We start from the raw sequence: 14055 nt of genomic DNA on the forward strand, positions 1-14055 counted from the left end.
CCGTGTCATTGAAGTATTGTTATAAAGCTGTGAAATAAAGGATCCACACAAATTTTAGATTCTATTTTGTATTCTATTTTGGATTCTATTCTGATAATGAGATTGGCAAATTAGCATGATTCATTGATTTTAACTTGTAACCCATTATTGTTATTGGCATTTGCATTGAAATTTTTAGAAATTTTGGTTTGAGGCAGCCTATTACTGAAAGGAATAATATTGACATTGGATACGCGCAACCTGTGTTTTTTCTCTAAATGCCATTTAAAAATATGAATATTATGAAATTCCCAAATGCAGTTTTCTTGACGACAAACGTATTGGTTATTCATACTAAATCAATGAATTAATTTAAAATGATTTAATAACATTGGAATTTCCAAAAATTCTAGCTCACAGATATATGAAGCTGAAACTGGCAGCCAGACCTAGCAGCCAGAAGACGATCGCCAGGGGCGAATAGGGTGCTGAGTGCCCCAGGAATTAAAAAACATTAAAATGCACCTACGCACAGAGGCATGAAAAAAATCAGAGACACTCTCCAAGGAGAGTACAAAACAGTGGCAAGGTGCTCTTCCCGGGGACGGCACTCATTTTTCATTAAAAAAATAAAAATTAATTATAAACAATTAAGCAGTCACGACGTACGCATACGCACAGGGACTTGAAAAAAATCACAGATACTCTCTAAGTAGAGTACAAGACAATGGCAAGGTGCTCTTCCCGGGGACGGCACTCATTTTTCATAAAAAAAAATAAATATTACTTATAAACAATTTAGCAGCTAAATCATACGCATACGCATTGTCTCAGCGGGAATAAACTTAATTTTTCCTCACTTAGTTTCGTTTCACTGAATTTATTTTTTATAGTCACAAATATAATCGTATAAGATACACGCGCTTATTATTAATAACTGAATTTGACCTTTCGTCTTGGCACACTCTGAAGCAGCCACTCGTATCTCAACTCTTTACTTAATCCTCGTCTTTAGAGAAAAGAAAGAGTGAATAATTTCGTATCAAATTATAATTCACGATTTTCGTACGTGCGGAAGCGTGTACTCTGGCCCGTGATCGAGAACGTAATGAATGCGAGAAGCGGCATCAAGACGAGCGATATCGTAATTGAATTGCAATTTTTTTATCAAAAGAATGCTGCATAGTAATAGGAAAATTCGGGGGCTTGAGACCCCTGGTGACAACTGCGACTTCCCTTTGTTTTAATTTACACCGCATCGCCCATCCATCGCCCGCTCCCCTCACCACACGCACATTTCCACTCGCATGCGCCTATATGCTTGTGATCGCTTCGTTACATCCTCCCCCCGTTGAGAGGAATCGATCAACCCCTGTAAGGAAGATCGTTTGCGCATGATGGATCGATCCATGCCATAATTTATGGCTAATCGCATGTTTTTAATTATTTAGCCCATTGGCCACGCATGAATCGCATAAAGACAATCGCCTTAACCTGTTAGCCTAACGTGCGCTTCGCAAAAAAGTCTTTACAATTTTTTGATAGTGAATAATCGTATCGCTATCGATATCGTTTTTGACAATATATAACGTATCGCGTTGCTGCCGATATCTCACAGTGCATTGTTCTTACGCTTGAACGCGTGAAGATAGACGTTATTGCTCGATCGGCAGGGGACATAGATGATTTGCTGCTCTTTTCAACTCTCCGGCTGGAATTTGTACGGTTGCTGCTCGTACCACTCCGTCTTCTCCTGGATGGATATGGATGACCTTGCCCATTGCTCATCGGGTACATGGCGTATTTTTGTCTTTGATTAAGACAATGGTTGCGATATCGATTTTCGGTCCTTCCTTGATCCATTTGCTGCGCACTTGAAGCTCGTTCAGATATTCAAGACTCCAGCGCGCCCAGAAATTCTGCCGAACCTTGCTTATGTGCTGCCACGTCGAAAGCCTATTAGCTGGAACAAACGACAGATCGCTCTCCGGGAGAGTTGTTAGAGGTTTACCGATCAAATAATGAGCTGGCGATAACACTAGTAGGTCGTTCGGATCAGAGGAAATAGTAGTGATTGGCCGAGAGTTTAGAATACCTTCTATCTCAGTGACAAGGGTATATAACTCTTCGAGAGTAAATAACAAATTGCCTACTATGCGCTTAAAATAATGTTTAAAGAGCTTAACGCAAGATTCCCATAATCCTCCGAAATGCGGCGCCGCCGGTGGTATAAAGTGCCATATTATTCGATGATCGCTCGCGAATTTATTTACACGATCTTTATGTTCGTTGGAATTGATCAAAGCGTATAACTCCTTTAATTGATTATCCGCGCCAATGAAATTCGTTCCGTTGTCAGAATATACATGTTGCGGTAATTCGCGTCTAGCTGCGAATCGTCGCAACGCTGCAAGAAATCCATCCGTTGATAAATCACTCACGATTTCGAAGTGCATCGCCTTTACGGACATGCAGACGAAAACGCATACGTATATTTTGATCCGTGTTCGATTGCGATGTTTTCTTTCCTTGATGTAAAACGGGCCACAGAAATCTATCCCGGCAAAAGGTATCGCCTCACGTACACGAGCCGTCGGAAGATTTCCCATTCTGTATTCTATTGTCTTGGCATCGAACCGGAAGCATCGAACGCATGCACGCACGATCCTCCGCACTTGATTACGCCCATCGATTATCCAATATTTCTGCCGCAAAACATACAGCGTCGTCTAAATGCCCGTGTGAAGATGCACCTCGTGGATTTCGCGAATAATGCAATCACTTAATTTATGCCGGCTAGGAATCAAAATCGGATGCTTCCGCGAAAGTACCAAATTTGATTTTTGAATACGTCCTCTTACACGAATCTAATCGCGGTCATCCAAAAATGGACTTAGATTCGCAATTTTGCTTTTATTCGCCGGGTGTCCGCTCCTGATTCCCTTAATCTCGAAGTGAAATCGATCGGCCTGCGCAATTCGTAATACTCGTATTTCCGTCTATTTCATTTGAGCATAATCAGGGTTGCCACAAGTCAGGGAAGTCAGGGAAAAGTCATGGAATTTGAAAATGGTCAGGGAAGTCAGGGAAAAGTCAGGGATTTAACAAAAATTTCTGGAAAAATAAAATGGCTGTAAAGAAGTTTAAAATACGCGTTCACATCTGTTCAGCTCGGTGTCTTGTTTCATTTATATCAGGGCGCCACAGACAGTCGATAAAATCATTATCCTTCGTTCTTTAAGACGACTCGGCCGATAATTTTTCGCTTTATAATTTGCCGTAATCTTTGTGACGCTTGCACCATTGTCTTGTGTGTGCGTGTATGTTTTGTTTTGACTCGTTTTATTTGGACGTGTTACCATGCGTGTTACTCGCTGGTAAGCCTTTCGTGTGTTAGGACATGTTGCTACTGTTATTTACGTTGTAAAGATAGTGCATTGCGTATATTATAGTGTTTGGCCATTGAGCTCTGAGCATGTCCCTCCTGTTTTGAAGAAAGGAAATTCACATCAAAGGTAAACTGATAATCGTTTGATGATAAATTATGTGATATGTTGCTGATTTGATTGACCTGAGATTTTTTAAATGATATGGAGACATCATTAGCCTCGTCATTATTCTTGTCGTTTGATTTTCTTTTTGGTGTAATATTTCTTGCTTTCTATTCACAGATATTGTAATAATGAGTGGATTAAAGAAAACTGTTTTTCGTGACGAGTGGACACTGAAACCCGAATTTATTGGGATTCAAAAAGGCAAAGTGAAGACAGAGGCTTACTGTACTATATGTAAAAAGGTTCTACAATTAAGTAATATGGGTATAATGTCTTTAAAAAGTCACGTAAAGTCGGGAACCAAACATAACAAGCTAATGTTGGATGTAAAAAAATCTGCAAACATGCATTTCTTTACAACAGCGAAGGTAGGCCTATCCTCTTCGTGTCCAAGTTTTTTGAAATTGTGTCTTGTACGTCATTTAGTTGATATTTGAAGTATTGAGTTAGGTTTTAAGAGCTGGCAGGAGCAACAAGAATACATTTACACCTCATTGGCCATGCAGATACAATATCTGCACTCCAGTATATTGTCTTATGAGAGAAATATTTTGACATGAAACTTTGACATGTTTTATGAAGTCTCCGAAAGAACTAAATTTTGCATTTTTGCTTTTAAAAATATTATAATAAGTAAAATGATATATTTCTTACTCATGGTGTGAATATAACCTTGAAATATTTTGTTTTGTAGAAACAATATTTCGCTTCGAAACCTTTTCAGCATCTTTTTTATAATTAAGAAGTTACGAAGTCATGTACAAAGCCATATTTTGCAATTTGATTCTTGAAAAATATTTCATTAAAACTAATAAAAATAATAAGCATAAATCAAGTGAGATGTGTTTGTTACATTGTTATATGACGAGAATGTTATTTTTTTGCTTTTCAGGATTTTTGTTCTTCTACATTACATGTAGATACTGATAACTCGGTTTTGAAGCAAAAAACGAATGAACAGTCTGTTCCAACTCATTCAGAGACGCAATTCATATCGGGTCTTGCTGGCACTGCCTCGCACTTAGAAACGACTTCTCTTGCTAATAGTTGCATTGACAAATATTTCTTTAAAGATGATGTTACTAGAGCTGAAATTTTGTGGTGTCTCCAAACTGTCGAAAATCATGCATCTATTTCATCGGCAGGAAAACAATCCTCTCTGTTTCCACTTATGTTCCCAGATAGTAGAATAGCATCCTCCTTGTGTCTAGCTCGTACAAAGCTATCATATGGGATAGTTTTTGGTCTGGCGCCCTATTTTAATAGAAAAGTTCTTGACGCTGTTTGTAACTGTGGTCCATTTGTAGTTTCTTTTGATGAAAGCTTAAATAAAATGACACAAACTCAACAAATGGATATTGCTTTGAGATTCTGGAATAATAATAGTAATCAAGTAGAAACACACTATTTTTCTTCTGCTTTTTTTGGCCACGCTCGTGCTAAAAATTTATTAAGAGCTTTTAAAGAAGAACTAAAAGATTTGAATTTACAAAATTTGTTACAAGTATCCATGGACGGCCCCAATGTAAATTGGGCCTTTTTGAAAGAACTTGAATGTGATATTCGATCTACCTACGGTGAAAACAGTCCAATTTTTATTAATATGGGTTCCTGTGGATTACACATTGTCAATAACAGTTACAAGGAGGCAGCTAAGTCTACTGGCTGGAATGTGATTGCCTTTCTCAGATCAGCATATTATGTTTTCAAGGATATTCCTTCTAGGAGGAGTGACTATCTGAGGTTTAATAAGTCACAACCATTACCTCTCCCTGCAAAGTTTTGTTCTGTTCGCTGGTTAGAGAATGAGAAAATAATTGAAACAACAATTAAAATAATTCCCAATCTAAAGAATTTTATTAATGGAGTTAAAGAAGAAAAAATTAAAATTACATCTAAGAGCTTTGGAACTATGAAATCATGTCTTGAGGACAAACTGTTAACTGCTAAACTTTCTTTTTTTGGTTATGTTGCTCACCAAGTCACTCCTTTCCTGAAAGAATATCAATGTGAAGCTCCTATGTCACCATTTTTATATAATGACCTATACGTTATACTACATGATTTGATGTCTCTTATTGTCAAAGAGGAAGTTTTAGATAAACAAAAGGCAATTTATAATATTGATTTAAGAACAGAAAGTAACTTAATTCCATCAAAAAATTTGAAATTAGGTCATGCAGTCAGAGCTGAATTAAAAAAACTGAAAATAAGTGATAAGGAGATGATGTTATTCAAGACTGAATGCAGAGAATTTTTAGTCAAAATGTGCATACATTTGTTGAAAAAGTCTCCTTTGCAATATAGTATCTGTAAAACAATTTGTTTTTGTGATCCTATGTTAATTTCTAGTAATTTAAGTATCAGTAAGAATAGGCTTTCTAATGCTCTAGAATTGTTTTCCGCAAGAAACTGGATTACTAGTCAGATTTGTGATAAAATTGAGAAAGAATTTAACGTTCTTTGCAATAATAAAGAAGTAATTGATTTATGCAAGCAGTTTGTTAGGGAAAATAATAGAATTGATCATTTTTGGAGAAACTTGCTTCAGGGTCGAGATAATTTCCAGAATTTGTATGTCTTTTTGAAAAAGATCTTTATTCTGAGTCATGGTCAAGCATTTGTGGGAAGAGGTTTTTCAATAAACAAGGAATGCATTGTTGAAAATCAACTACCTAGATCTCTAATATCTCAGAGACAAGTTTATGATGGTCTTAAAGCTGCTGGTGGTCTCACCAAACTTACAATAGATAAAAAGATGATTTTATCTTACCGAAATGCGAGGGATATGTATGGTAAAGCATTGGAAAAGCAGCGCTCTGAGAAAGAACAAGAAAATGCAAAAATTGCTGAAAAAAGATCTTTGTTTACAAAAATTTCAGAATTGAAGGCTAAGAAGGTAAAACTTTTAACAGATACAACTAATGAGCTAAGTGCTCTCGATGATGAAATAGCGTTATTAGGATCAAAGACATTTGAGTAAAAGTCTTGTGCAATATTTTTTATATTAACTTGTAATGTACATTACAACGTAGTATTGAAGTTTTTGTAAAGATTTAAAATTTTAGTTTTTATGTTAAAAAGCTAACGTGAACTTGTTGTGATTAAAAATGCTTTACCAAGAACATCAAAAATTTTAAGTTGTCTGTTCTTTTGTATTATAAGATAGTCTTGTTATAAAAAAGTTCTCTGTCACTTATGAACAAGCGAATAAAATAAATGATAATTTTATATTTTTGTGACTTCTTTCAAATATGTGAACCTTTATAATAGCAGATTGGGGTTTCAATAAACGATTAATAATAGAATTTAGTTTTGATAAAAACAAAAAAATATGTATTATTGAAAGTCAGGGAAAATCATAAAATTTTGTCTGGAAATCAGGGAAAAGTCAGGGAATTTTAGGATGAAAAATTTGTGGCAACCCTGATAATGGACCGGTGTGCTTATTGTTAAGTAAAAATCTCAGACAATACGCGACCACTCTGAGTAGCTTCGAGTACGAAGGGTATCTCTCGAGTATCTCAGAATCGCGCTGCTCAACTACCAAGCAAACATTTCTCTTCAATTCGAGCGTTTCGCTCATTCGTAAAGATTCGCTAGGCCAATCGCTTTCACCTTCCTGCAGCCATGCCGGTCCGGAGAACCAAGTTCGATTTTTCATGAACGTATACGGCAATTGACCCCGTGATAACGCATCAGCGGGGTTGTGCTCCGACTTGACATGTCGCCATTGTTTAGGGTCCGTAAGCCTTTGGACCTCCGTGACGCGATTTGCCACGAATGAGTTAAGTAAATGTGGCGCCGTGTTTAGCCAGTGTAAAACGACAGTCGAATCGCACCAGAAAAATGTCTTAGAAGGCGTAAAATTTAATGCGGCACTCGCTTCACGATACAATCGGGCCAGTAATAACGCGCCGCAAAATTCAAGGCGAGGTATAGTTCAAGGCGAGGTATAGTGGTGGTCTTTAGCGGTGCAACGCGTGATTTAGCGCACAACAATTTAACGATTGCGTCGTCCCAGCTATTGGTCAAACGCACGTACAAGCACGCGCCGTATGCGGCGCAAAAATCGTGAATTTGTATGTCACGGCAATCTTCTACCAACAACTTGCGATCGACCTACATCCGATCCATTGTCCCTAATTGCCCGACAAAATTCGATCATTCGGTGTGTATGCTTTGCGGCACGGACTCGTCCCAATTTAATTTATATTTCCAAACGTCCTACATCAATTTTTTAGCGTATAATACAACGGGACCCAACAAGCCTAATGGGTCAAAAATTTTTGCTATTTCCGATAGTATATTCCGTTTCGTCAATTTTTTCGTGATTTTAATTGGTTGTGTGGAGTAACACAATTCGTCGCCTCGCGCGCACCACATCACGCCCAACGTTCTTAAAGAGCGATCCTCACCGAATGTAAACTTTGTGTGAAGTGCACTGACCGCGAGATCGTTCACGCAACGCTCGTCGTTGGACGGCCATTGCCTGATCGTAAAGCCGCCTCGAGCGAGCAGCGCGATTGTTTCTTCCCTAATTGCTCGGACTTCCTCAATGCTATTGGCTCCGGTTAAAAGGTCGTCAACGTACAGATGGGTCTTAATGATTTTTGCCGCCTTGGGATACGTTTCACGTTCATCGTCCGCTAATTTATGTAATGTTCGAATCGCAAGAAACGATGAAGACGAAATGCCGAACGTAAGAGTGTTAAATTGCAATGTCTCAATTTTGCCGTCTCGTCGCCATAACAATCGTTGGTAGCGCCGATCATCTTTGTGCAATGCTATTTGTAAGTACATTTTTTCAATGTCCGCGGTAATGACGTATTTATATGCGCGAAATCTTATTAAATGAGCAAACAATTTGTCCTGTATTAAAGGACCTACCATCAGTATATCGTTTAAGGACACGCCAGTGTTTGATTTGGCGGACGCGTCGAACACGATTCGCACTTTGGTGGTGCTACTTGAATCCTTGATTACTGCGTGGTGAGGCAAATAGTATTCCTCATCAGAAGAATCCTCAACCACGGAAAGGTAATTTAATTCGCTTTCTATTTTCGCGTCCGACTTGTCTGCCGTAATTTCTTCAAGCGCCCAAAATTTATTTATTTGTGTCTCCAAATTCGTCATACCACACATCCCTGTCTTTGATCGCACTTGCGTCGCCGTTTCTCCAGCGATCACCCAACCTAAACGAGTTTTTTGCAGAAATAAATCATGCCCTGCTCGCGATAAATTAATCTGCCCTATTGAGAATAATGACAACGTAGACCCGGTGCCAATTAAAAGATCGACAGGACGGGGCAAGTGAAAATCGGGATCCGCTAATTTAATGTTTGCAGGTATGTCTACAGAACCTCGAGGAAATATTTCGGAAGGTATCAAATCCGTGATGGTCGGAATAGTTAAGCACGTGAGATCCTTACGAAATCCATCGTGACTCGACTGTATCGTAATGCGCACCACGCCTTTCGAAATCGTGTTCATCGCGTTAATTGCGCCAATCGGCGCCGAATATGCCTTCACCGGCACACTTAAACGTCGAGTAACGCGCTCCGTTATAAAATTAGCCGTCGCGCAGGTATCCAATAAGGCACGGACCCTAATGAGTTTGCATCTCTCGCCGTGGATGTACACCATCGCGCTCGTTAACAATTGCGGTGCCATCTCGTGTGATATCGATGCGAGGCTTATCGCCTTATTCATAGCCGAATCGGTTAGTCATGCGGACTAATCGACATCGTTTTTCAAATTAGACTTGCCTGCGTATCCCTCAATATGAAGAAGCGTATTGTGACGCTTCTGGCAAATCGAACAGCTTGAAAATTTGTAAGGGCGATCGCGATGAGAACGCATGCAATTTTGGCAAGGCTTCGCGCCCTTCACTGTTTCAATATGCTTGGGTATCGGCAATTGTTTAAATTTGTCGCATAGATACAGCGGATGCCGCTTCGATTTACACACGATGCAATTGTTTTCCTTGCGACCAATATTTGACACGAAAGCCTTGTTTTCTGGTTGAAAACGCTTCTTTTTCGCGGGAGGTTCGCCCTTGCATTTCTCTAATTCCAGTGTCCTCTCACGCATAGATGCACATACCGCAGTTTTGTATAAAAAATCGTACATTTGGTCAAGTCCCGGACATTCATTCATTTCGAGAGTCGCTTCCCACTTTTCCAATGTCGCTTTTGGTAGCTTGCTTCTTAAAACGTGCACAACTACTTCGGGCGTGATGGAAATGCCTAACGCGTTTAAAGCCGCGACGTGCTGCTGCGCGAGCTTCGAAAAACCGCTCGTGGTCTCTCTCTCCTGAGGGGGTAAATTCAGGATTGAGGAAATATGTCGATCTATCAAAATACGTCTCACTTCGTAGGAACGCTCAAGCAAGTCCCATGCCTTATCGTAATTAATTTTATCTACCGTGAATATATTTATTTTACGCGCAGCATCACCTGTTAACGCTGATTTCAGATAATGCAGCTTGTCGACATCCGATAAATCCGAATGCGAACTGATCATATTTTGAAACGCGTTTTTAAATGATAACCAGCCTTCGAAACGGCCGTCGAACGTTGGAAGAGACGCCTCAGGTAATTTAATTCGTCTCTTCCTTGTCACGCTTTCATCATTATTGACTCGCGTTTCATCATGCGATACGCTGGAATTAGCGCTCGAAGTACCCGTAGCATTAAACATATCTTCGATCTTACTCGTGAGATTATAAAAACGATCCTGAAGATTCTCGAATTCCTCAACATACGCGTCGCTCGAATCTAGCATTGCGAGCTCTTCATTATACTCCTCGTACGCGTGGTACAGTTCAGTCAAACGCATTTTACGTAATTTCAACGCGGTGCCGCTGACCTTACCTTGCTCAACGAGATTACTTAGATTAATTATCTGAGATTTTAAATATGTTCTTTTATGGATAAGGAGTTTAATTCTCTCGGCCATTGTTATTTATGTGTGTGAAATAAAAAATGAACGACCCACTTGAATCGGTTACACTCTACAGATGATCGTGATCTGCCGAATCGATGATCCCCTTCGCCGTTGCTAGCCGATTCTCATGTAGAGTTCCGACGATTCCTTCTCGTCTAAACGTGCCGGGCCACCGCTGCTGACTGGTTCTCGCGCAGGGTCTTGACGATTCCTTCTTGTCTAAACGGGTCGGGCCGCCGCTGCTAGCTGGTTCTCGCGCAGAGTCCTGGAGATTCTTTCTCGTCCAAGAGTGTCGGGCCGCCGTTGCCGGCTCGCCTTGCGCGAATTCCCTCACAGGAGGCACCAAAATGTCTCAGCAGGAATAAACTTAATTTTTCCTCACTTAGTTTCGTTTCACTGAATTTATTTTTTATAGTCACAAATATAATCGTATAAGATACACGCGCTTATTATTAATAACTGAATTTGACCTTTCGTCTTGGCACACTCTGAAGCAGCCACTCGTATCTCAACTCTTTACTTAATCCTCGTCGTTAGAGAAAAGAAACAGTAAATACTTTCGTATCAAATTATAATTCACGATTTTCGTACGTGCGGAAGCGTGTACTTTGGCCCGTGATCGACAACGTAATGAATGCGAGAGGCGGCATCAAGACGAGCGATATCGTAATTGAATTCCAATTTTTTTATCAAAAGAATGCTGCATAGCAACAGGAAAATTCGGGGGCTTGAGACCCCTGGTGACAACTGCGACTTCCCTTTGTTTTAATTTACACCGCATCGCCCATCCATCGCCCGCTCCCCGAACCACACGCACACTTCCACGCGCATGCGCCTATATGCTTGTGATCGCTTCGTTACACGCATAGAGACATGAAAAAAATCAGAGACACTCTCCAAGGAGAGCACAAAACAGTGGCAAGGTGCTCTTCCCGGGGACGGCACTCATTTTTCATTAAAAAAATAAAAATTAATTATAAACAACTTAGCAGCCACGACGTACGCATACGCACATGGACTTGAAAAAAAATTACAGATACTCTCTAAGTAGAGTACAAGACAATGGCAAGGTGCTCTTCCCGGGGACGGCACTCATTTTTCATTAAAAAAATAAAAATTAGATATAAACAACTTAGCAGCCACGATGTACGCATAGGCACAGGGACTTGAAAAAAATCACAGATACTCTCTAAGTAGAGTACAAGACAATAGCAAGGTGCTTTATCCAGGGACGGTATTCAATTTTCATTAAAAAAATAAAAATTAATTATAAACAAATAAGCAGTCACGACGTACGCATACGCACAGGGACTTGAAAAAAATCACAGATACCCTCTAAGTTGAGTACAAGATAATGGCAAGGTGCTCTTCCCGGGGACGGTACTCATTTTTCATTAAAAAAATAAAAACTAATTATAAACAACTCAGCAGCTAAGTCATACGCATACGCATAGAGACATGAAAAAAATCAGAGACACTCTCCAAGGAGAGGACAAAACAGTGACAAGGTGCTCTTCCCGGGGACGGCACTCATTTTTCATTAAAAAAATAAAAATTAGTTATAAACAACTTAGCAGCCACGACGTAGGCATACGCACAGGGACTTGAAAAAAATCACAGATACTCTCTAAGTAGAGTACAAGACAATAGCAAGGTGCTTTTCCCAGGGACGGCATTCAATTTTCATTAAAAAAATTAAAATTAATTATAAACAATTAAGCAGTCACGACGTACGCATACGCACAGGGACTTGAAAAAAATCACAGATACCCTCTAAGTTGAGTACAAGATAATGGCAAGGTGCTCTTCCCGGGGACGGTACTCATTTTTCATTAAAAAAATAAAAACTAATTATAAACAACTCAGCAGCTAAGTCATACGCATACGCATAGAGACATGAAAAAAATCAGAGACACTCTCCAAGGAGAGGACAAAACAGTGACAAGGTGCTCTTCCCGGGGACGGCACTCATTTTTCATTAAAAAAATAAAAATTAGTTATAAACAACTTAGCAGCCACGACGTAGGCATACGCACAGGGACTTGAAAAAATCACAGATACTCTCTAAGTAGAGTACAAGACAATGGCAAGGTGCTTTTCCCAGGGACGGCATTCAATTTTCATTAAAAAAATAAAAATTAATTATAAACAATTAAGCAGTCACGACGTACGCATACGCACAGGGACTTGAAAAAAATCACAGATACCCTCTAAGTTGAGTACAAGATAATGGCAAGGTGCTCTTCCCGGGGACGGTACTCATTTTTCATTAAAAAAATAAAAACTAATTATAAACAACTCAGCAGCTAAGTCATACGCATACGCATAGAGACATGAAAAAAATCAGAGACACTCTCCAAGGAGAGGACAAAACAGTGGCAAGGCGCTCTTCCAGGGGACGGCACTCATTTTTCATTAAAAAAATAAAAATTAGTTATAAACAACTTAGCAGCCACGACGTACGCATACGCACAGGGACTTGAAAAAAATCACAGATACTCTCTAAGTAGAGTACATGACAATAGCAAGGTGCTTTTCCCAGGGACGGCATTCAATTTTCATTAAAAAAATAAAAATTAATTATAAACAATTAAGCAGTCACGACGTACGCATACGCACAGGGACTTGAAAAAAATCACAGATACTCTCTAAGTTGAGTACAAGACAATGGCAAGGTGCTCTTCCCGGGGACGGTACTCATTTTTCATTAAAAAAATAAAAACTAATTATAAACAACTCAGCAGCTAAGTCATACGCATACGCATAGAGACATGAAAAAAATCAGAGACACTCTCCAAGGAGAGGACAAAACAGTGGCAAGGTGCTCTTCCCGGGGACGGCACTCATTTTTCATTAAAAAAATAAAAATTATTTATAAAATTTTAGCAGCTAAGTCATACGCACACGCATAGAGACATGAAAAAAATCAGAGACACTCTCCAAGGAGAGGACAAAACAGTGGCAAGGCGCTCTTCCAGGGGACGGCACTCATTTTTCATTAAAAAAATAAAAATTAGTTATAAACAACTTAGCAGCCACGACGTACGCATACGCATAGAGACATGAAAAAAATCAGAGACACTCTCCAAGGAGAGGACAAAACAGTGGCAAGGTGCTCTTCCCGGGGACGGCACTCATTTTTCATTAAAAAAATAAAAATTATTTATAAAATTTTAGCAGCTAAGTCATACGCACACGCATAGAGACATGAAAAAAATCACAGATACTCTCTAAGTAGAGTACAAGACAATGGCAAGGTGCTCTTCTCGGGGACGGCACTCATTTTTCATTAAGAAAATAAAAATTAATTATAAACAACTCAGCAGCTAAGTCATACGCATACGCATAGAGACATGAAAAAAATTAGAGACCCTCTCCAAGGAGAGCACAAAACAGTGGCAAAGTGCTCTTCCCGGGGACGGCACTCATTTTTCATAAAAAAAAAAATTAATTATAAACAACTTAGCAGCCACGACGTACGCATACGCACATGGACTTGAAAAAAATTACAGATACTCTCTAAGTAGAGTACAAGACAATGGCAAGGTGCTCTTCCCGGGGACGGCACTCATTT

General features: G+C 39.4%; 3 protein-coding genes across 3 annotated transcripts; 1 reads left to right on the forward strand and 2 right to left on the reverse strand.

The window, feature by feature from the left end:
* Positions 1-1763: 1763 nt before the first annotated feature.
* On the reverse strand, positions 1764-2450 carry LOC105204363. Its single transcript, XM_011173414.1, has one exon. It carries the CDS (start codon positions 2448-2450, stop codon positions 1764-1766), a length of 687 nt encoding a protein of 228 aa, XP_011171716.1.
* A 555-nt stretch (positions 2451-3005) lies between these two features.
* Positions 3006-6516, forward strand: LOC120357291. Its single transcript, XM_039447451.1, has 3 exons — positions 3006-3494; positions 3651-6328; positions 6416-6516. The coding sequence occupies exons 2-3, from the start codon at positions 4705-4707 to the stop codon at positions 6514-6516; spliced, it is 1725 nt and encodes a 574-aa protein (XP_039303385.1). The 5' UTR covers positions 3006-3494; positions 3651-4704.
* A 2753-nt stretch (positions 6517-9269) lies between these two features.
* LOC105193065 lies at positions 9270-10373 on the reverse strand. Its single transcript, XM_011157390.1, has one exon. The coding sequence runs from the start codon at positions 10371-10373 to the stop codon at positions 9270-9272; it is 1104 nt and encodes a 367-aa protein (XP_011155692.1).
* Positions 10374-14055: the final 3682 nt, after the last annotated feature.

The sequence above is a fragment of the Solenopsis invicta genome, chromosome 3, assembly GCF_016802725.1.
Source record: "Solenopsis invicta isolate M01_SB chromosome 3, UNIL_Sinv_3.0, whole genome shotgun sequence".
Classification (NCBI taxonomy): Eukaryota; Metazoa; Arthropoda; class Insecta; order Hymenoptera; family Formicidae; genus Solenopsis; species Solenopsis invicta.

Excerpts from the sequence above, each read along its gene's own strand:
- LOC120357291 (XM_039447451.1), top strand. The coding sequence starts at position 4,705 with ATGTTCCCAGATAGTAGAATAGCATCCTCCTTGTGTCTAGCTCGTACA. Across the intron at positions 6,329-6,415 it reads AAATGCGAGGGATATGTATG|AATTGAAGGCTAAGAAGGTA; the intron begins GTAAAGCATTGG and ends CAAAAATTTCAG.
- LOC105193065 (XM_011157390.1), bottom strand. The coding sequence starts at position 10,373 with ATGCGTTTGACTGAACTGTACCACGCGTACGAGGAGTATAATGAAGAG.
- LOC105204363 (XM_011173414.1), bottom strand. The coding sequence starts at position 2,450 with ATGTCCGTAAAGGCGATGCACTTCGAAATCGTGAGTGATTTATCAACG.